The sequence below is a fragment of the Filicampus tigris genome, chromosome 2 (genome assembly GCF_054856515.1).
Source record: "Filicampus tigris isolate MCC_2025a chromosome 2, RoL_Ftig_1.0, whole genome shotgun sequence".
Taxonomy (NCBI): domain Eukaryota; kingdom Metazoa; phylum Chordata; class Actinopteri; order Syngnathiformes; family Syngnathidae; genus Filicampus; species Filicampus tigris.
Window position 1 is genome coordinate 31,218,791 of NC_141218.1, and position 24,444 is coordinate 31,243,234.

At 40.4% G+C, this 24,444-nt stretch overlaps 1 protein-coding gene across 2 annotated transcripts; it reads right to left on the minus strand.

The window, feature by feature from the left end:
- Positions 1-1,400: 1,400 nt before the first annotated feature.
- On the minus strand, positions 1,401-23,888 carry brd8b (bromodomain containing 8b). Of its 2 annotated transcripts, XM_086023721.1 has the most exons (19): positions 23,824-23,888; positions 22,354-22,450; positions 22,159-22,228; positions 22,012-22,061; positions 21,785-21,907; positions 21,618-21,698; positions 21,451-21,515; positions 20,982-21,145; positions 18,425-18,616; positions 17,636-17,732; positions 17,156-17,298; positions 13,462-13,891; positions 13,351-13,388; positions 13,073-13,272; positions 12,890-12,982; positions 12,712-12,780; positions 11,987-12,272; positions 8,293-8,337; positions 1,401-2,902 (listed from the first exon to the last, which is right to left on the minus strand). In XM_086023721.1, the coding sequence occupies exons 1-19, from the start codon at positions 23,840-23,842 to the stop codon at positions 2,843-2,845; spliced, it is 2,322 nt and encodes a 773-aa protein (XP_085879847.1). In that variant the 5' UTR covers positions 23,843-23,888; the 3' UTR covers positions 1,401-2,842. The 2 variants fall into 2 exon arrangements, with proteins under 2 accessions (XP_085879847.1, XP_085879848.1); XM_086023722.1 differs by lacking the exon at positions 8,293-8,337.
- Positions 23,889-24,444: the final 556 nt, after the last annotated feature.

Genomic DNA, 24,444 nt, shown 5'->3' on the forward strand with positions numbered 1-24,444 from the left:
GATCCTTGCTAAAATCTGTAGCAAAATTCCAAATTATCATCTGTGATAACTGAGATTTTGCAAAAAATGTTTTGTTACCCTTTTCACAGTAATTTGAATAATTATTGAGCAAATGATGATCCTTGACTTCTGGTTTCAAAACTAATAATAAAGTGGAAGTCAACCCGACAAAGTCTTTACAAAATTATGTTCTATGACCCTCCACATGTTAGAACATGGCATTCTGATTTATATTGCATACAGGTTAAACAGCAAGATCCACCCGTTTTAGCCATCTCAGAGCGGCCATTTTGTCACTTCTGTCAACTGAAAATGACATCTCAGTCGCTCAGGTAATGACCAATCACAGCTCCCGTTTTCTGAAGAGAAGCCATGATTGGTCGATATTTACGAAAAAAGAAAAACTGAAATATCATATGGTGATACGTATTCAGACCCTGACACATTTTATTGACTAGACGCACTCCTTTGAGCTAGTACAACCATGAGTGTTCTTGGGAATGATGCAACAAGTTTTTTCACACCCGATTTGGGGATCCTCTGTCATCCTTCCTTGCAGATCCTCTCCCTTATATTGGGCAGGTGATGAGCAGTGCCTGGTTTCGTCCACACATACCGCTTAGAATTAACACCAAAAAGTTCAATCTTGGTCTCATTAGACCAGAGGGTCTTATTTCTCATATAGTCCGGGAGTCCTTCATGTGCTTTTCGGCAAACACTATGCGGGCGAGGCATCCGTCGGGCCACTCTGCCATAAAGCTCCGACTGGTGGAGGTCTGCGGTGATAGTTGACTTTGTGGAACTTTCTCCCATCTCCCAACCGCATCTCTGGAGCTCAGCCAGTGATCTTTGGGTTCTTCTTTACCTCTCTCAATAATGCTGCAGAAATTATTTTGTAACCTTGGTCACATCTGTGTCTTGCCCCAATTCGGTCTCTGATCTCCTTGGGCAGTTGGGCAATTAATTTGTGCATAAAAGAATAATCACCATAAAGTACAGAACGAAAACTGACAAAATTACCAACGGTCAACACTGCTTAGTGCATTGATCCACTGAACTGTGTGTTTTTGCATTTAGTGAGACATTTTAATGAAACACTTGGTGGACTTGTGCTTCACTGAGGATGTTTGTCATTCTAGGTGGCAGGGAGGCAACTGCTGTGATCAAGCTCCTTTTTTGTTCTTGTTTTTTTTTGCATTGATGTGAATTTTTAAGTATAATCTGAAACTTCAAGTACCCCCCCGATGCACCTTCACATACCCCCATTTAAGAACCATTGGTTTAGAGTATCAAATGCTGGAAAAACTCACTTCATTTTTCACGCGGGGGAGCGAGGGAGGGAGGGGGGGATCTACTGCCTTCTTTGTTTTATCAAATGTGCAGCAATTAGGACAGTATCATAGCTTAAAACAAATCTTTTATTTAACAAATGTACAACAAAACATATGATACATGTATCTGCTACCCAAACACAAACTCTAAATGGTCCAACACATGGGCACAAAACATGTTTTTTTTTGTTGTTTTTTTTTTAACTCTCATCTAGAACACATTACACAAGCTGTCTCAGATCACGCCACAAATTCTGGCAACATCCTAAGCGATAACAGGATACATCAATACTAGTTCAGCAAACTGACTCGACACAATTTGACTCCGCTTTGGACCGCTCCTGCAGCCTCCATCAAGGTCTGACTAATGTCTTGATTTTGTCCAGGAAGGCATGTGTGGGCTCTGTTCACTGTTGTTTAACGCAGTTGAAAAAAATCAACATTAAAATGTAGTAGAACGCTATTTTTAAAACGCAAAGGCTGCAATTTGGGGACAAAAAAAGAAAAAAAAACCGCATGACTTATTGATTTATGCTAACCACTTTACGCCACACTTGTTTGGTACAATATTGTAATGAATGCTTAAAAGACTGCAAGTCTAAGTGATGATTAACATCTAATTACAGTAGACAAATAAGCTGTCTTTTGTATTTATAGTTGTGGTGGTATTTTAGTGTTAGACCAAAGCATTTAGGTATAATGAATCTTATAATTTACTGTAATACAGATAAATTTATCGCTTGTATTTATTAAAAAAAAAAAAAGTACAAAAAATAATTGCAATCGTAGTATTGAGGAAAAAAATGCAATTACCAGTAGATCATTTTTCAAATTGGTTGAGCGCTAGTTAGAGCTGATGATGAATCAAGTCCCTTGAACACAACCCTGGGACATGGACTGCTCATCGTGAAACTGTGGTGGTGCATTCAGTGACACTGACAGAGAATGGGAGTCAACAACTGAACAATGTGCAAAAACGTCACCCAACAGTACTTAATGATTGTTATTTACCATTTGTCACAATGGACAATTCCAATCAGCAACTCCAAATCCTTGACTTCTCAAAAACATATTTAAAAAATAAATATTACAATTAACGTTAAAAAAATATAGAGAACATGGAGAAAAGGTCAACATTTTTTCTTCAAAACTGCCAACAACATTCAAGTCAATAGGTGGAAAAACAAAGCAAACTGATTCGATAGCAGGAAAAGTCTTCCAGTTTCACAGGAAGTACATTTTTCAAATGTCTTTGAATGCACCACCAAATTAGATGTTGCAATATGGTCCGAGGCGCTAACTGCAGAAGAAAACAAAAAAAGAGAGATGTCGCTCTATGGAAACACATCAACACATCCGCATGTACCGTACGCTCATCTATAGAAAAGAACAAATGCACTAGCACAGGCGCTAATACACCATAAGCCCACGCACTGAACAGCTCCTCTCGACTGAACTACTAGACCAAAGCCATACATTTCCATCTTCGCCTTCGTGGCTTTTGTTCAAGTCTATTTCTTCATTTTCAGGTCAGCCTCCATTGCACTACGGCGACCCCTGGTGCCGCCATCCTGTAGTGAAGAAAGAGAGGAGGAGGAGGAAGCAAACAAAGAGGGGGGGAGAGCAAGACCAAAAATTAACGTTTAGCTTGAGAAAGTTGAAGATCATCTGCACAGAGTGAGGGGAGGTAACTGAGGCACACACACACACACACACACACAGATACAGGTCCACCTCTGAGGGGTAGGAGGTGTGTGTGTGTGTGTGTGTGTGTTGGGGGTGTCCTCCTCAGATGGAGAACAGAAAAAATGATGGTCAAAATCCAACTCAAAGGAAGAAAAGAATTACATCATGCAGACAGAAAAAAAAAGAGACATGAAAGAGGCATGTGTAAGTGCGCTAGGACTGACTAGAATTGAACGGAGCAATTGGACACACTTCATGTGGGTGTTCAAAGATGGAACTGTCAGGTTTCAGGGGACTGAAAAAAAAAAGAAATAAAACGTTATTTGTTGGCTAGGCACTAGTTATGGGGGGAAAAAAAATGAAGCTTCAAATTCACAAACCCGTTCTTGTATTTTTGACTCCTCTAGATCAGTGATTCTCAACCAGTGTGCCGTGGCACATTAGTGTGCCGTGAGAGATCATCAGGTGTGCCGCAGGAAATTATTATTTTGACAAAGAAAATATATTTCTAATTAAAAAAAAAACGGTTTGTTATTTATTTTTAGATTTTTAATATATTTTATATTTTTATCTTCAGGTGTGCCGTGGAAAATTCCCCAATGACTATTTTGACAAAAAAATAAAATAAAAAAATTCTAATAATGTTTTTGGGGGTTAAGCCAAACGTGTATAGTAACAGGCAGGACAATGAAATGCTCTTCCATTAAATGACTGAAGTTACATAATTAACCTTTTTATATACATTTTGTGAATCATTTTGCTATGTGGTGTGCCGTGAATTTTTTTCCGATGTGAAAGATGTGCCTTGACTTAATAAAGGTTGAGAAACACTGCTCTAGATGGCACTCTCTGTTCAACATAGACACCTGAGGTGGACATTTCGTCTGACTGACGGGCCGGTCCGTCTGTCCGTCACTGACGGACGCTCGTTTTGCTAACGTTAGACGATAGACAGGAAACTTAAAAAAAAAAAAAAAAAAAAAAAAAAAAAAAAAAGGCTGACAAAGCACAGACGGAAGTGGATTTTTGTCCATCTGTGTAATCATCACTCAAGTCTGAACGGACCTCACAGTACATTGACGGACGTCCGTTTTGCTGACGAGAGACGGAAACGCGACCCAGACTGCATTGACTGTATATGTACAGCAGGTGGCAGCATGCACCAACGAGAGAATCATGAGTTACTCAGGCTCGGAGCTATTAATGAGTTAAGAGGTAATAAAGTAGCTTTGAATACAGACACAATTTTACAGGGAAGTTCTTGTGAGTTAAGTTTTACATTTTCATTTTTGGAAAGAGTGGTATTCGGAGGTTGTAAAACGATATTTTGCAGCCCCACACGCCATTTCAGGAGGGAGCAGTAATGCACCAAAAGTTGTTTGCCAACCGCTTAAAATGCAGAAGAAGAAATAAAAGAAAAAGAGGATGAATTGGAAAAGAAAAACAACATTTTTGTCATGGCAAAATTATTAGGGTTTGCACAAGGACTAGGAAGCATTTTAATCCACCAGGATTGTACTTTTGGGAACAATGACTACGTTGACATGCAGTTAATAGTCTGGCTACGGTCAAAATTTCAATTTCTGAGTCATTCGGCTTGAGCGGACAGAGTTAACCCCCACATTTGAATAACCCAGTTGAAAGGGCGACGCACGGACTGCATGACGCAATTATACATCATCCCTGCTTGTTCCTTGCTTCCGTCAATAAAACATATTATATTCATGTCACTCACCGCACGGATGAAGCAGACGTTTTCCTCCTCACTTTAAAAGTGTGGTGTCATACTCTCGCTTGTTGTTTATCACTAAACGCGTATTTCCAATGGGTTGCATGCCAAAAAGTGCGCATACAAGCACTTCCTGTACTACAAAGACCAAGATTTCTTGCGGTTGAGCATGCGCAGAGTGTCCCATGCGTTCAGGATATTCTGATCGCCGTATACATGCACGCATATTCGGGTTGGAAAGGGAGTAACCCAGGCATGCTATTCGGAATTTAAAAAACCTGAATAAGTGCATATTTGGGTTATTGTGCTCGTTTTCATGGCTTTTAAAAACCCAAATACTGACAATATTCGGGTTTTAAAAGGTTTATTGGCTGCATGTAAACGTAGCCAATGTGACACGGGATTCTGGTTAAGTTAAGCAAAACTTTAAAGTCAAACTTTTAAGAGTTAAAGCGGCGGCAGGCTCCCACTTAACAATTCAATAGATTGGCAGATAAGTGTAGCTTATGTGAAATGTCAAATATATGTGAGAGTAAAACTGTTTGAACAGCAAGCTGACAGTATGATGCAGATACCGAACTCCATTTACCATTTTAATCAAATCGGTTCAGATGATGGATGGATGGATTTTTCATCTGTTGGACTTTTTTATTTCCGGATTGACCGAACTGTCGGACTGTTGACGTTTACCGACGGAAGTGCGGTTAAAATAACATGATGGACTCACCAACAGACAACTAACTACAGTTTGGGTCGTCCTGAAAAAAATGACGGATTGGTAGATGTCAGACGCGTACCCAGACTGCTGACAGATGACGGACCGGCAAACTTTAGTAAAATGCCCACCTCTGATAAGACACTGACTTGCCATTTCTTCAACCCCTTTCTTTAACCAACAGTGCCATCGACAGGAGTCAAAAATACAACAACTGGTTTATGAAGTTTATGAAATTTGAAGCTTAATTTTCCCATCACGACCAGGCAATGATGTTTAGTGTTGTTCCAAATAACTACGTTAACAATACTGTCACCTTAAAATAATGGTCATCATTTGACCCCCCCCAAAAAAAAAATGTTTTCAGCATCTCGTGATGCTGGCCACCTTTGCTAAAAAAAAAAAAAAAAAAAAAAAAAGTGACATACTTAAACAGATCCTTAAATTCTACTCCTGAAATTAAATTAAGATGTTTAACGCTTTCCCCTCCTGCTTTAAAAGGAACCGTATGAATTTTGGCGGCACTTCCACCTGACAATTTTGAGGCTGTGGGATCAAATCCAGGCCTTACTGTGCGGAGTTTGCATGTTCTCCCTGCAAGCTTGCGTTTACGTGGCTTTTCTTCAGGCACTCCGCAAAGTTGTCTTAAGGTGTGACATGACAGGTTGTTTGTCTATACATGCCGTATGATTGGCTGACGACCATTCGGGGCGTGCCAGCTCGCGCTCAAATTCAGTCATATACAGTTGGCTGGCCGGTATCAAAGTGAATCGAGCTCTACTCTGTAGCTGGAAAATATGCTGCTTTGTATCAAGATTTGTTAACCGAGTTTCCTTGAAAAACCGGCCAACATATACGTATTTATTTACAACTGTTAGTAACTTCATTGTTACTTCAGTCTTAAAGTACAAGTGAAATATCTAACTACCATTATAAGTTTATATTTGCGCATCCTTTCTGTCAATTGAAGGCCAGAGCAATTATTCTGTGCCTTGTGCAACAGATGCAACCTGCCAAACGCAACCAAGCATGAGCGCTCCAGCACAGGGATGTCAACACCACGCACAGTTGCAACTAAGCTAGAGCACACTGATCAGTCAATAATTGCATTTAGTCAGTCTGCACAGCAGTAATGGAAATTCATCTGATTTAACTCAACTGAACTATGCGTAGAACCCACAAAGCAAACACTGATAAGCAGTGAGGACAGTTGAGTTGCAACAAGTAGCAGCACTGGTCAAAAGGTGACTAACTTGGCCATCACGTGGCAGATAGCCTTTCAAATCCATGTGGTGCTCAGACTGAGCTCAACTCTTATACAGTCCAAAAGCGCTACTGGGATAACAGCAATAACAGTTCATTATCGGGGCGGAGATTGTAGGGGGAAACACAACATATTAATGTTTGCATAGTAGTGATAATTTACAAATGACTGTTTAGAGGTTTAGCTTGATTATTTTTTGGATACAAAAAGAACATTACAGGTGCAACAATTAACTAATCGTTTATTATTACTTTGATAATCGATTAATGATTTTGAGACCTTGTTTAATCCAAAATTGTCCAAGTGTTTGGCAATAATCAACAGATTTATCAATTATCAAAATCGTTGGTTGCAGCCCTACAGACTGTAAAACCCATTTTAATTATCCTAAAAATGATTTGATATGAAAAATGATTTGCTGTTACCTGTAAGAAATAAAATATTTTTTTAATATCCATCCTTTCCATCAGAAACAAGACATTATTTCAAATCAACAGCGCAGACAATAAAATATTAATTGATTATGATTCGCTTACTGATTTGGTCCGCAACATGTCAGGAAAAGAAAAGAAAAAGTGTTGATCATTGTTTTCTAAAGTAAACACAGATGCCTTATTTGTAGATAAGTGGCCTACACTGAAAAACGTTTTTGTTGAACTTACTCAATTTTATTTCATCAAGTGGTTCCACAAAACGTAATCATCTGAATCCAGATAGATATCCAGCCAACCAGCTCACGGGATGAATCCAGATATCGCGCCGGGAGCCAATCACGCGCCTTTTATGAGTGCCCGCGGGTATGTACAAAGTCAACTCATCTCTTTGAAACAATGAGGCTCTCTGAAATATGGCTGTATTTTTCATTTTTATTTTTTGATGAATACTTTTTGAAAACCTGCCATACACTGAGGCCGCTAGCGCCCCTAGCGGTGGAAGAAAAATCCACAGAATAGCCGCACCATTCTATAAGCCGCATGGTTCAAAACCAAGGAAAAAAGTAGTGTCTTATAGTCCGGAAAATATGGTAGTTATCCCTGTATCGTTGTCATTCCCTACTCATAGTTATTTTTGCTTGTTTCCGTCCCAAGTACTGTTGATTTGTTTATAGTCGCCACAAAATGTTGCTGCCTTTTACAGTCACTATATGATATCCACTGTGCATTTGTGTCCATCTTGCCATTCACGTCAACATGCATTCATACACTGCGGCTTTCATTCTGCTCAGTAGTATTGCCTGATGTTCATGTAAGATTTTTGGATTCTGTGATTTAATTATTGTTTGCTGCTGCGCTCCACTTTGCTGCTGTAAATCCAGAACCGACCCATTTCACGACTATTGAAAGCATTAGAAATTTCTGTTTGTATTTTGTAAGAGTACTTATTGCTTACTGATAATGTCACTCCACCACCCCAAATTTGAATAGCTTGTATTTCTATGGCCTAATACACTTCGACCATGCCACAAATGTCAAACGGAAAAGAGAAGACGAGTGAACTGATGAGGTGGTTGCGATGACAGAAAGCGGCCTGCTTCTGGTGATATCTGATCAATAACCTGCATACTTACAAAGAGAGAGAGAAGGAAAGCAGGAGAGGCCATTGGGACCATGTCCTGCAGAAGGACACACATTGGAGTGAGAAGGAGAGAACACACATGCACGCACGCGCACACACGCACGCACGCAGGCGTGAGAAGGCAAGCGTCACTTAAGTGTCCATCGTATGGGTAAGCAAGTGGAAAGACGAGCGTCCAAAGAAAAACAAGCAAAGTACAGAAAAACGCACAGGCCATCAGACGCTAACAAGGCAGTACTTGTACAATATTGTGGTCTGCAATACAAGAGCTGTAGCAATCATTTTACAAAGACTTACATTTTGTCCTGATTGACCCAGACGTTTTCATTTGACAATTTGCTCATCGCTGGCGTCTGGTGTCCTGAGACCTCCCATGTCAAAATTGGGCAAATTGCATTATTTTCCCCCCACAAATCGATATTAATGGTCAGTCCACAGTCCTCTCATGTAACTAAATGAGGTTAACCAAAGTATTTGAAAATATGGTGAAATGAATAGCTCTCACATGACGTCACTCAAAGCTGAGCACCATCTTTTTAAGGCATAATATCTGATACAGCTGTTGCATTGGATGTCATTAGTGTGTGCTGGTCAGTGTGAAGCGGCTGATGTGCACATGCTGCCACAGACATTTTACACACGTACACGATACATGCACACCACAGGTACAACCGCAGCAAACTCGGCTTTCTTATGATCTGTTTTTGAGCCGTTTATTTGGATTTGCTGGCTTAGATATGTCGACGGAACAACGTCAGCACAACCGCAACTCAGCAATGACAACAAGCTTCACAAAGGTACTTGGAACGGGCATTTGACTAAACCTTGATTACAGGTTTGGAACGGATTGTTCATGTTTTCCTTTTTCTACTAATGGATGGATGGACAATTTGCTTTGATGCCACTGTAGTTGTATTGAGCAGATTTCTCGAAAGTTGTGGTACCACTAGCTTGAGCAACGGGCCCTGCCACACTGTTCAGGTGTCTGCTTTAAGAATCGACACGCCACATTTGCCTGATCTGGACCAATAGGGCACCTTTAAGATGGCGTCCGCAAATCCAAGTCGTAGCACTGCTTGGTACGAGCGCTCGTACCGTCTGCAAACTTTAAGTTCCATGCAACGATGATGTCAGCGGCAGGCTGCAAAGTGGGCACCTCTGTGCTGATTGCTGCACTGATAGAGTAACATCCTTTGGAGGATGCAGTGTGATGGTGTGTGGCAGCATCTGCCTCACTGGGAAAACTCATCATCATCATCATCATCATCAATGGCAATGTCAATGCAGAAAGATAACAATTTGATATCTCCGGAGTCTGGGACCCATCGCCCAAGATGACAACGAGACTACCTCTCGAATTTGCCAGTACTACCAGCAGTCGTGACCTCAGCCCAGTTCAACATGTGTGGGCTCAGCTTGGACGTGCTGATCATGCTAAGGATGACCAACACAACTGGTTGAAGAATGAGATAGTCATGCCACAGCAGTGTGTGGCCAAGCTGCTGATCATCATGAGGAGGTGTCGGGCCATTGTGGCTATGTGTGGTTCTGTGCACTCCTGATTGTTGAACAAATACAGTGTTAAATTGCCAAAATGATTGTTTCCTCAAACTTCAACCAACCCCACGCTACTAAACACTCAACATGAGTCAATGGTAACAGCAAAATAAAACTGTTTAGCATTAGCAGAAAATATTTAGAACATTTTTCATGGGCACCATTTTAAGGGTAATAAGCAGGCTCGCCAAGGTATAACATTAATAGAAATTTCCAAGATTGTCAAAAAGCATCGTTACACCAAAGAAAAAAATCGATCCAACACAGATTTCCGTACTTTTTGTGAAATGTTATGCTAAACGTCAATGTGTCAAATGAGGAAAAGGACCACATTCTGAGACATTTAATGGTCCTTCATCAGGCTAATAAGAACAACGTTCAATCACATACACGCAGGTCATCGGACATTCACGTAACAACAGCAAGTGACAAAACAGCTGAGTCAAGTGGCTGGCAAACACGTACATACAGGCGCCCACAAACACACAAACACACACAAACAGACAGAGAGAGAGCCGTTGGGTGAGGAGAAGTGAAGCCTCATGCAGGAAAAGATTTTGGCAGGAATGATTGCACCACAGCACTTAAGGGTGAGCAGGGAGGAGACAGTCAAGCACATAAAGACAAAGTCTTGAGTTTCCCGTTGTGTGTTCTTAAGCATGTGTGCATACCTTAATAACAAGGTTAAATTCAACAGTCACAGACAATAGAGAGAATCACACGTCACTGTCTGACTTGCTGGGGAAAATCATATACTCATGATTGTGATACCATGAATTTGTTAAAAAAGGCAAATATTCGGGTCACTGCCAAAGAGATTGATAAAAGATGACAAGCATAGAAATAACTGTGGCGGCGACCCAGAGGAAGTTGTGCAGTGTGTTTCTATGTACAATCAAAGGCACAGATGCAGCTGAAGGCACATTCTCACCAGAAGAAAAAGTCTTAAATTTATAATCTGAGGCATTTAGGCAGCAGTGTTACACAGGGACCAAAGACTAATTCCATAATCTGTAATCACTTCAGTCATACATCCATTTTACTCGACCTTGAGCATGTCAACTCAAGCAAGTGTTCCAATTAGTTACATATTAATGCTCAGAGTGAACTACAGTCACTGCCCCGTCTATCCCGGGGGCTACGTTCCAGTACACCCCTGAAATCTGAGATATAGAAAATACACTTTAGGGAGGCTCCATCAGTGGCTATTTTTACATGAACACATTTATTCAGATTAAAATATGAATGCTTCATGTACACACCCCATTTGGAATATTGTAACCCGATCAAGCCCATCCCAATCAAGAGTTTATTCCGAGCAAAAGGGGTGGTTTATGTCGATAGATAATCCAATCGGGACGCATGAAAACACTTGCTTTGTTGACACGGAAGTCTCTACGCCGCCGCCGCCGCCTTCTTCCACTACTACCACTTCCAGTAGACATGGTCAATCTGCACATGTCAAAATAATTTGTTCCGATCGAAAGTGCGATGCATGAACACACAAGACCTAATCGGATCAATATTTTTAGTCTTCATGAAAAAAAGCGCATCCGATAATAATTTAAATCCCAAATGTGATCAGATTAAAAAAAAAATTGTCCAACGTCTAAACGTAGCCAATGCTGTTATGGAACTGCAATGCATGACTCATGTCAGGATCCCATTGGGCTAACATGACATGATGTACAGCATGGGATACGCGGATGTGATCAGCAAGGAGAGAAGAATGTAACCACCAATCAGTGGCTGACAAAACAATAGTGACGCTCTGATAGGCTGAATCAGTAGATGCGGGTATTTTATCATGATGAGCGGGATTATCAACTGAAAACCCTGCCGCAAAATGCTGGAAAACAATAACATTTAAAAAAAAACATTTTTTTAAAAAAGGGGCGAAATACCAATACCTGGAAGCCATGCTAGAGGGAGTTTCCTGTAAGTCACATTCGAACCTAATAAAAGTACCATCGGGGCATCCTTGTATATGTGGTTGCCATGTGGTTATTTTTAAATCTGATTCTTGGTAGACCTGAACAGATATATTGTCGCAGTTCAAACAAACCTAATCAGAGTATGTCTGAGGAATCTCTATGTCATTTTAGCCTAATTTAAGTTGCTCAACACACCTTCTCAGCTGGCTCGCCCGGTTTGCGATTTCCCTCCCTGCCACGGAGGCTCTTGGCGGAGATGGCGCTCTCTGAAGTCTGCATGATGAGCTGCGTGGCCAGGAACTGCTGGACGTGTTCCAGGACATCCCGCTGCATCTCCAGGGCCATGTGGTAGACGTCGTGGTCTGACGAGTTGTACATCACAGCATTCTGAAACATCAGCATGATGTCCCGCTGGAATTCTGCCGTTGTACGGATCACACCGGATTCGATATTCTTCTTAATTGCAGACAGGTCCATTGGTCTGTGGTGGGATGAGTTTTGGCAAAGGAGAAGATGGTTTATTGTACATTTTGAAAAAATGGAAACGTAAAAAACTTATATTTCATGAAAAAGTTGGGCTGAATACAATTACAGCGATGCGCTTTGCAGTTTTTAATCAAAGAAAAATAGCAATGTGTTGTATAAATGTAATCAATTAAATCACCAATAAATCATAATAAACTAGAATGTAAAGAAATTAACTTGTTTTATAAATTGTAATTCTTCGGGACAAGCTGAGCCGCAACAAGAATTGTCGTGTTGTAAGTGAGCCTCCAATGTTGGCTCACAAATTTTCGACCAATTGAAGGCTCGCAACGCAAAAAAACTCCTAAGTAGAAGCAGTCACAAGTCAAAGTGTACATGTGAATATTTCGAGAGGCCGGTTGTTGAAATAGATTGCAGCAACACTGCGATATCACCTGTGTACAATGCTGTGGTACCCTGGAGCGATGTCGTCTGACACAGGCTGCAAGAAGACACTGGCATACCTGAGAGAAACAAGTTCAACAACTAGAGCTGAGTTGAGCAAAATGAACATGATTACGGCAGACAGTGTTGATTTGTTTTCTGGGTTGAGGCAAAGCTGCAGAGCGGCACCTGTGATTAGCCGCAGCTCTCCACACCAGCATTATGGCTTTCTTCCAAATTTTCTGGGCTTGCACAGCCTCTTGGTCCTCACCACATGTAGATCTGGTTTGAACAGAGAGTGGAGAATGGTAGCCCAAAGAGAAAAGAAAGTCTGAACGTATGGCTGCAGGACATGAGCAGGTGGACACTCACAGCTGGGAAGAAGAGGCCGGGCTGCTGGCCAGTGAATCGGCTGTGTAGCGTTGCGACGGCGGCCCATAACCGTCTTCACTCTCGCTGGCTGCTCGCTCCACTTCAGACAAATAGGGACCCTCCCCTTCTCCGCACTCCTCTTTCAGCTCCATTCCATCCTCAGGATCACACTCGCTCCCTGCTTCCTCCTCTTTCACCCCCTGAGTTCAAGTACGTGCAGCAATTACGCCAACGGCAGCATATTTAGACAAATAGACAATCATGTTTCTGCCTCTTACCTTGGACTCTCTACCAGATACAGAACTGTCCTCAGAATCTGTGGGCCCAAAAGATATTGGTATTATTATCTTTAAACCGGCACATCATGTTCTGTGTGGTTGTGAGGTCACCTAGGCATGGTGGGTTCGCCTCAGGCTGGTTCCAATCCTCAACTTCACTCTTCACGACTGCGTTTGTGTCCACCTTCCCTGCGTCCCCCTCTTCTGTAATGTCACCACCAGCAGCGGCATCTTCCGAGGTGCCACACAAAGTGGTGCCACTTTCACTCGCAGCTGGCTCACAGTTTCCCTTGGCCTGCTCTTCTGTGCTTGTAGTTGCTGGTTGATTTTGGCCATCCGGGCTGGGGACTGACAGTGGCGCCGCATCGCAAGCCTCCTCTATGTGCTCCGAGTCTTGGGCAGTGGATGTTGGGTCTGACTCCTTTAGTTCCTGAGTTTCCCATGGGCCTGGCAGGGTGTGTCCTTCTGAGACGGCCTCTTCACACAGAGACAGTGCCGCTTCCACTGCTGCGGCGTCCAAAGCCTCCACCGAATCATCCACCTAGGAAGCAGAGCAAGAATGACTTCTCATTAGGCTTTATCGAATGAGCTGCCTTATACTGTACAGTGGAGTGTAGTGGTACATTCTGGCCCTTTTTTGCAGACGGTTTGATTCCCGGCAAGTGCCCGGCTACTGCCGGACCCAAGCCCAGAATAAAAAAAATGCATGGATTGTGTCAGGAAGGGCATTCTTCAAAAAAAAAAAAAAAAAAAAAAGAAAAATGTGCCAAACAAATTATGCTAATGACTCGCCATGGTGACCCTGGATGTGACAAGCCAAAAGTCCCAACATGTTGTATAGTGGAACCTTGATTAGGTTATTTGAGACCTAAATTTGTTCCGAGACTGTTCACAAACCCAAATGTTTGTTAACCAAGGCAACTTTTTCAATTAAAACGAAGGAAATTGAATTAAATCATTCCAGCCCCAAAAGCAATTTATGCTAACCTTGTTTTTATGGAATTAGTTAAAAAGAAATAGACATGAATGAAGCCTTTCTTGCATCTCTCTTCTAACGAGTAATAGAGAGCAGATGCTAGCGGATGTGCATGTGAGAAGACGCCGAATCGACGCGCCGAGCAGGAGCTTCCTTGCAATGCAGCTTTGAAAGCGGTGAAGGTCATGGCGCTGCAGTGGCCCCCCAACGGATGAAGGATTTCGCCAAAACAAATTGTGTGGTGAAATGAGAAACACGAACACCTTTCTCATGCTTAGCTATTATTTCCTTCCATGTGGATGCTGTGTTGTTCCCGAACTGAGGTATACTTTGTGAACCAAAGCGATAATTTGCTAGAAAATGGCTTTACTTGTGAATAGGGTTGTTCCTGAACTGAGGTTCCACTGCAGTTTGGATGACAAGGTTAATTTAAGACACTGTTCTGTTGAATAAATTCAATAAAACATCCAGGTCCTTTTTCTACTGTGCACCATGTCAAAGTTACCTTACAAGTGATTGCAGATCCATGTTTTCTTTGGTCTTTGCAAACATAACAAAGGCTAGGTTCACATCGCAGGTCTTAATTCTCAAATTGGATTTTTTGAAAAATCTTTTTTTTTGTGTGTGTCTAAGCATTCATATGACATTATAAATGCGACCTCGGTCTTGTCTGCTGTGTGAACACACGCATCGCCAAAGTGACCCGCATGAGCAGAAGAAGAGACGCCGTCACCCCCGACGTGTTTGCAGAAGTAAATGTGGTCCAGCATGTCAGGGCATTTATACAGAGAAGCGATTAGGTAGGAGGTAGAAGTATTTGGGGGAAATTATAAAGCGAGGCTTTAATCATTCATAGAGCCATCACTAACGATGACGTCACGTCATACCCGTGCATAAAAAATGAATCGATCTGAACTGTGGCTGAATTACTACTATCACCATAAATGTCCACTTTATGCTTCATGATTCAAGTGGGATTAAATTAAAGTAAAATATAAAGTCAATAGTGTTACTCAAAACAACTTTGCAGATTTGACCTCCCTGCTGCCACCACTTCCACTCCGCATTTCGGGCTCCGGATGACGTCAATGTTGGATATATGTGACCTGGCCGTTCAGACCGCGGTTGCATGGTAAAAAAAAACAACAAAAAAAACCAGATACGTATCCGACTTTGGACCACATATGAAAGTGACCCAGGTCGGATTTGAAAAAAAAAATATCGGAATCGAGCCGTTCAGACTGTCATAACAAAATCAGATACAGGTCGCATATGGGCAAAAAAATCAGTTCTGGGTCGCATTTGCCTGCGGTGTGAACCTAGCCTAAGTAATATGCAGTCATATTTCAAATGCAATAGAAATGCATCATCAAATGGATACCACAAGTACAATATTAGTGCTGTAAAGGGTTATGAATAAAACTAATGAGCTTTCTTCTTCATTCACTGACTAACCACAGTTATAAAATATTAGTTGAGGCTGTATTAAATTCTGCAAACAATTGTCATTAAACTATTCTGTTTGTGAAGTGGGAGAAAAGACTATGACTTAACGGCATCCAAAGAAAATGAAAAATGTATTGAATATCTAACTTTGATGTCATTTTCAGTCGACAGCGAGTGACAAAATGGCTGCACCCTGAGATGGCTAAAAAAGTGGTGGATTTTGCTGCTTAACTCATATTCCACAAACACAATATTAATCAGAATGCCATGTTTAGACTAGTAAAGGTGCATAGAATATATTATCGCAAAGAATTTATGGGGGGTTGACTTCCGCTTTAAATATTTGTATTTATTTATTATTGTTTACTTGCGTTTTGTCACTGCCTGGTATTGATACTTATGTAGTTGTTTACATGCATTTTGAACGTCTGCGCATGCAAGTTTTTCCATATATTCAGTGAACATTAACACACATATTGGATACTTGAAATGTACATGTAAATCGGATTAGGCACAAGTCCTGCAGTGCAAGTCCAGCCTTAAGTCATTGCTTACGCGTAACTGTATTGTCTGATTATTGTGTAATCAGGGATACAAACACTGGAAGGATCTTCTGCAATTGGTTCATTCAAAACATTTAATGGAATTATTTCACACTGATACAGTCTTGGGCTTGTTTCCCATTGGCGGGTTAGGTTCAATTTAAATGAAATGTGCAAAAATGTTGATGGAGCCAAAGCGGACAAACTTTTGCTGCTTTTTTTCTTTGTGGTACCTAAATCATCCTTCTATGTTTACAAGTTTGCAATTTATCGGATTGTCTGGCAACCAGTCAGCGGTGTACATTACCTCTTGCCCCAAGTAAGATGGGACTGATTCCATCCCACCCATCACCCTAATGAGGACAAGTCCTACAGAAAATGAAATGTTTGATGTTTTTAACATCTTTGTTGACATAACCTTTCAATCCAGTCTGTGCCTGTAACCTCTATGGCAGTGATCTGAGCTCTGCCTGTACTGCACACTACTGCTACCTGCTGTTCAAATGAAACTTAAATGAAAATGGTCTTTTCAATGGCCCTGAAAATAGACAATACAATATACCACCCAGAATTGAGATGTCAAGTAAATACAAAATGTAAATATGATTCAAATATAACTGACCAGTGTTCTGGAAAAAAATAAAAAAAATTTAAAAAAACCCAAAAAAACTAACTACTTTTAAGGCAGATGGACAACTACAAAACCATAGTATGCTGCCTGGAATACTATTTTACGTTTATATTTTTTACTATTCTAGGTCAAATCTTTGGGGGACATGATAGAACTGAAGACCAGCATGTTCACATAAAAGAAAACGGTATTCCCAGCCCAAGTGTGTACCTTTTCCTCAATGATGGCAATGATGTCACCTACGGTTTCCAGATCAAGTTCGTCTCCCATATAAGAGACAGCGACAAGGTCTTCTTCTACTAATCCCGTCTCTTCACCAAGTTCCGCCTTCACTGCAGCTTCAACTTCCCCCACTACAGACAAAAAATAGTATGTTAAAATTCTTGCTGAAACAAGTGTAATCAGTGCATTGCAGGCCTTCTTCAATGCAGAACATTAATGGAGAGTAGAGTCCTGCCTGTTAGTTTAGCAATCACAAGAGTAGTTGCTCGTAACCATGAAATGCAAAAAAATTACAAAACATACCTTCCTGCCAAATCAAAGTAACAATTAAGTCTTCATTAACATTGCTTATATGCCAAATATAAGAATCACCAAGCTAAGTAGGTTTTTGGATTGAAGGTTTCACTTGCACAAAATGTTAACGTAGGACAAGCAAAACTTACTTTATTTTACAACAAGTACATTTACCTGTTATGACATCATGGCCAGATGGTAACGAGGTGGTGACAACAGCAGACGTCTGTATTCCGTTGCTAAGGCTTCCAGAGGAGTCTCCATCAGTAACCTGTAAGAGCACAATCATTTGTTACTCTTGTAATAAACGTAGTCTGATATAAACCAGGGGACACTTGGCATTCACCAAAACAAGGTATTTGCAAGTTTCTAAAGTTTTTTCAAGACCTTATTCAAAAAAATGTGAGTAGTGGACATGAGCTCAAGAATATATCGCAAATAATCTCAAATTAGCTATACTCATCCAAAAGAAACACTGACCATACTAAAAGTTTTATTTTTCTTGACAGCTGATTAGGCAGAATTGGAAACAAATTGTTTTAAGCACTATTAAGAATGTTAAAAACAGGCCTGGGTATGAAGCATAATTAGGGGCCTTCATTTTGGAAAATAAAATGTAAGACCTTTTAGAAGCATCAACTGAAACAAATGCTGACAAAGCATGCTGAATTTGTCTCTGCCCAACAGACCATCGGAGAGCTCTAGCATTGTTGTTATGGTCTAACTTTATTGTACGACAGCATCTCGCAAGGGATAACAAATACACTATTCTGACAAAAGACAATCTTTTGAGAGAATGGTCTGCTGCCCATAATCTAACTTGACTGCAATCTCAAATACACCATATGCACTGATAACAATACATTATAATCCAATTGTCTATGGTAGATATAGCTTTTCTTCAAGAATCATGTGACTTCATAGTTTCTTGAACTGTTAAATTCAGGCTATGCTGGCTCTCACAAGGCGGGGGCTGGCCGAGATGTGGTTGCCTTTTTTCAGCAGTTCTGACAGGAGAGGAGAGGGCGGGGGTGTAGCTTTCTGAGGCAGGAGCCTCTTCTGTGAAGAGTCCTCTACAAGAGCTGTATGGCCTCCATCTTTAAGTCCTGGGCCTGGAGCTTCTGTCACCGGGAGAAAAAAACCTACACCTTGGACCTGGAGCAGCAGCAGAAAATTAAATGAGTGGTCAACAAAGTTCACGGAGATGTAATCAAGCAGTAAACACTTACTGTAAAAAGCAGTATGGCTGTTATTGACTTGCAAATCACTATTCCAATTTTCAGAACACAACATTATCAAATAAAAATGCACCTATTCATGCCTATTTTCATGTTTTTGTGCTCCTTCTGTAACGCCTATTTCCTAAAGCATGTTTGCAGAGGAACCAATGGTCTTTACTGTTAAGACTGAGTATTATGTTTTCTCATTTTTACATAACTATGGCTAACCTCATTTTACACTTGTATGGCAGTGTTACTTAAAACACTGCCCGTTTAGTTAAAATGCCCTTTTAAAGGGCCAACTGAAAAATTATGTCTGCAGAAAAAAAATCCCCCTTAAACAAACACCTACATTTAGGTTGAAAACTGCAATGTCTTACTGATCTTCTAACAACAACCACATGCACATGTGTATGTGCCAGCATGTCCAACATGAGTAGGATGTGTTCTAAAAAAATAGCTCAGCATTGATGGGACACTGTTAACTTGCTAAGAAGAATTAAAACTGAAGGAGAATGTTAACATTTATTCATTCATTTATTTAAACTTCACGTTTCTTAATGTACCAAATATATACATACAATATTTTGTTTAAAAATGAAATAGATTGTGGTCAATGTAAAAAATGCAGTTTTTATGTAGCAAAATATTTCAAAGACAGACATTTTAGAGCTCTAATTTTAATACCACGATACCGCGATATTTTTACTCCCGGTTATCATACCGCTAGAATTTAATATCTGTCCATGCCTATCATACTAACAACCAGAAGCAGTCGAATCTGTGGCTACAAGAGCAATGTAGTGAACACCCACCCTGGACAAAGAGAGAATGTCATTGTGACTATTGTTACAGTTTCCACCGTCTAACCACAGAAAGATCAGAGCGGTGGTCTCACGGTATTCCACCGTGACACACTTAAACTGTCTCTACCCGATCTAAAAACCTGGCTATCAAATTCAAAAACTCATCACAGACCATTGTAATACTTCTAATCTACAGACCGTCAAAAACACACCCAGTGTTCATCACAGAGTTTCATGATCTACTTACTTCCCTCAGCCGTCTATCCTCTAAAAATATCATACATCTACAATCCCTCCTCCCCTTAGCAGCAGATTTCTCTCATATACTGGATTGTCTCAATCTCACGAAATGTTGATGCCTCCACCCACAACAAGGGCCACACCCTCGACTTGGTCATCTCCAATTCAGCCGCCATCAATCATTTTCTGGTATTGACCTGGGTGCCTCTCATGACAGCACTGGCTCCCCATAACCTCCAGAATTCACAACAAAATTGCACTCCTCACCCACCTCTTCAACGCAATGGCAGCACCCCAGTCTATCTCAAAAACCTCCTCATTCCGCACACATCCTCTTCGCACCTGCTGTCCGGTGGCAGCAACCTCCTCCTCCAGCCTCAAACAAATCTCAGGACCATGAGAGACCAGGACTTTAACTCCATGGCCCTAGAACGCCCACCCTCCCAAGCATCTAAGAAATCCTCAGCCTCTGGAGTCTTTTAAAAAGGGCCTCAAGACTTTTTTGTTCACTCAGGGTTTTCGCCCGTCTCTCTTGTCATCCCTAACCGGGTCAAATACCGACTGATGTGTTGTGTTGGGTTCTTTCAAAAAGAAAGACTACTGTTCTCTTCTGCGTTACCACACTCACAGGCTTAGTCTGCCCTCTAGTGGTTCAAGACATTAAAGCTAGGACTCGGAAGCGGAAGTCTTTCATTCTCCTCCTAAAAAAAACATTGCGTTAATTTGCAATAATGATTTTATTGAGAAATAACGCAATAAAAACTGAGAACTTAATGCGTCATAACGCAATAAAACTAATAGTTTTGCATTATAACGCAATATTAAATATTCTCATGATGTCCCCTGGCTAAATGTTATCTTGGGTAACACTTAAACAGCTGTAAACTATTCAATCCACTCACGATACTCCCAGCCGCTAAGTGGATGTGAATAGGAAATTAGCCAGCTAATGAGCTTTAAATTATGTCACGTCATGCAGCGCCTCCCCCCACTTAAACATAGTTCCTTAGCACCAAGATTGTGCCAAAGTACTACTTTTATATTAGAAAGGCTTAGGCCTGAGCACAAAAAAACAGTTAATATGCAAGTTTTTCAGTCAATAAGCAAGAATAGGTTGCAATTAAATCTGCAAATAGGTTACTTGAGAAATAGCTAATTGCTACCGGATGGCATAAAATACAAAAAAATAGGAGTATCCCTGGAAACGGGTTGCGTTTGACCAGTACTTTAATATATAGACAAGCATGCACTTACAGAGTGAGTGTTGGTGTCATCCGAGACAATGCCTGCGGGTTCGGTGGGTGGTGTGGGGACTGAGGCGTCCGTCTGAGAGTCCAGGCTAGTGGGACTGGTCCCCAAAGGGGACCGAACAGTGACAGTGGGCAGACGCTTGGGTGTGTTTTTAATTGCCTGACGAGCTGAAAGACAAAGAGTCATAGAATAATATATGCATTCACTGAACTTTCTTTTCGTCTTTAAAATGATAACTGTAATGTTTCTGTACAGGTACAAAGTTTCTAACTAGAAATACATTGTTGCAGATGACTAAAATGTACCCCGCCAGTAAAGTGATTTGTTCTCAGGCAATTTTCAACACTTCAGACTGAGAGAATTATTATGTAAAGTGTACACTTTAATTTTTATTTCATGGATTTCTCTTCAGTACAACTCAGGAATCTGTATAAGCTAAATTCTGATATTTGTATTTTTTCACATTGCTCACCTTGATATGCCATTTCTGTTCCTTTCCTCTTCTGCTCTGCCTCCTCCTCATCCTGCTTCTTCTTTCTGTCCGGGGAAAATTGAAAGAAAGGGGAAGGAAAAGTTTCGTTTTGACGACATGGATGCTTTATCAAAGGAAAGAAATTAAACTGGTTGAACAAATCTTACAATGTTATTTCTGCCCACAGTTCTTTCAGCTGGGGGTCCATGTGACCAGTCTGTATCAGATCCACTTCCTTTTTCAACTTCCTGTAGAGAGAGAAATCACAGATAGGGTGAGGGGCGTAAAAGTCGCAACATATTTACTTAAAGCTTCATTTATAGGTCGTAGCTACCTGTACTGTTCTTGCGTGTCTCGTAGTAGTTTTTTCAGCTCCTCTATCCTCTCAGTAGTCAGTCTTCGAACAATTACATCTTCAATGGTCTCAACCACCTCGCCCTTCTCACCACGTTTACGTCTAGAACACAAGTCAAGTTTAACACAAATTACAAATGTGGCAAAAGCAATAACTGATCACTGTTTTGACATTTTGTCTGTATATTTGTGTTTTGCAAGACTGACTTCGGAGCTTCTGTGGCTTCCAGCAGCTCAGAGTATTGTGAGGCACAGTGCTGAAACATTAACAGATTAATAAATAATCCCTGATATTGACGACATCAATTAAATCCAATGCTACCTGCTCAGCAGACAACAGCCGAGATCTCTTACCTTCTGTGAGAACCAGTCAGGTGGTCGACCAGGCTCAGAAAAAGGCTTGATGGCTCTACTTACAGATACCCTAAAATTATTAGAAGAGAGAAATTTACGTCAAGTTAATTAAGAAAATCATTCAAAGTGATATTATTTTAAGATGAGAAACTTTGTACATAAATAAAGAAGAGGGATATTAAGTTGTGGGTTTACCAGTTTTGGTCTCCACTCCTCATAACAGAGGAGGCCAGGCACAGTTTCTCTCTGACTGACCATGGCTCGGTCGGCCCCACAGTCAGAATCTTATGTTCTGGAATAAAGTAGGGACACCGTGAGTACCAATAAAATGTTCAGAAGCATTGTTATCAACTAATTTAATTAGACTGACGTTTTATAAAATGTATTCTGAACAAATATGCTTATGTCTGCATATCAGAAGCATTGTTATCAACTAATTACATTAGACTGACATTTTATAAAATTTATTCTGAACAAACACACTCATGTTTGCATATAACACGATAAACTACTACTACTACTAATAGTAAAAACAATAATAATAATAATAATAATAATAATAATAATAAAATATGTGAATATATTTAAATTATCTAAATTATGAAGGAGTATTTCGACCACAGTGAACCTGAAAACTGTGATATTAGAATAGTCATAAAAATTAAGAAAATAAAATCATAAATTTATGAGACCAACATTGAGATACAGTATTATAAGTTTCAGTTTATACTATATGGTTCCTGTTGAGGATGCTAAAGTGTAAGTTTCCCAAACAATGAATTGGTCAATGTTTAATTAACATCAACATAATCATCAATGTACAGTTGTTTTGTTGACTGTGACATTCAAATATTAACCAATATTAACCGGCAGGTCTCAAGAAACTAGCATTTGCGTTGGAATTGGAATTTTCACATCTCCAGTTAAAACTAATTTATTTACTTCATTTTTGCCTTGAGAAATGCGTTTTCGGTGTCTCCTACATTTTTTTCACCGTTACACTCTTAATTTAAAAAGAATACAATTAGAATATATTTTATAGATCAAAACAGATAAGTATAAGAGATACGTGCATCTTTATTGAACAACAACAAAAAAGAAAAACCTGCAGGAGTTATTACCGTTGTTACTATAGGCACTAAGACCCATTTACGTGAATTATTTTGGTTTATTATCGTTAAAATACGGTACCGGACTACACACCAAAACGTTCAGCATACAATATAACAATCCAAAACTAAAGAGTAAACGTAAAGCAATGTGAGTTGACGTATTCATTGTCCAGTTTATTGTAGGTGGCTAGCCTAATAGATACTAGTTTTCATCGCCTTCAAATTAAGCTGTATTGCTTGTAATTGAATCATGTCGGTTACAGTGACAAATTGAAAGTCACTGGAAAGAGAAATTGCAGAAACAATAGTCAAACACGATAAGAGAACTCTAACAAGCGGCTAACATACAACCCGCGTTAGCTTGGGACTGTTATTACGGGGGAAACACTATGGTGACACACAAACAACTACACGATGTTACGTTTCTTTAAGCAGATAAAACTCCTATTTGCAACTAAACCAAGCTAAAAAACGGAGTTTGGAGTATATTCTCTATAGGTGTGTGCTCTAAAATACAAATAAGACCCCACGGAGAACAAAAAACACTACTTACTGCCTATGCCGCTCGCCATTTCTTTTGTGACAAGGCCAAGGTCCCAACTTCCGCCGGACAAATTTCTGCGGTACACAAATGGTATGCGAGAACTTGACATAGAGATCTAAATAAATCCCGCCTTATCAATGTATCGTACGTAAACGTCGCTGCCATATTGAAGGTGTTAAAGTGGCATGATCGCTGAGGACTTTGTCACATTAATTTTCTGCAGCGAAATGCACCTAGTATTTTATCATTACAGTCTGACTAACAGTTACGTACGTTTTGTTTGGTGCCTCTCTGTTTTTCAAATGTATTAGTGTGTGTGAATGGATGAATGAGAGACATCAATTTTGTGCACTTTGTAGAAGCACACTTTTTAAGTCCAGTCCATTGACTTACTTTACAGCTGATCTGACACATTTAATATGACAGACAAGGTTACTTATGCTAGCAACAGATCAACCTGTTCATGGTGGGGTCTTTATATATCCATCCATCCATCATCCGAACTGCTTATCCTCAAAAGAGACGCGGGCGTGCTGGAGCCCATCCCAGCTGTCTTTGGGCAGTAGGTGGGGTACACCCTGAACTGTTTGCCAACCAATCGCAGGGCACACAAATTGTTAAGAGTTGGGT

Coding starts and splice junctions, on each gene's coding strand:
- brd8b (XM_086023721.1), bottom strand. Junction 18,617..20,981: donor ATGACACCAACACTCACTCT/GTAAGTGCATGC, acceptor CTGCTGCTCCAG/GTCCAAGGTGTAGGTTTTTT. Junction 12,983..13,072: donor CCGGCCTCTTCTTCCCAGCT/GTGAGTGTCCAC, acceptor TGTTCAAACCAG/ATCTACATGTGGTGAGGACC.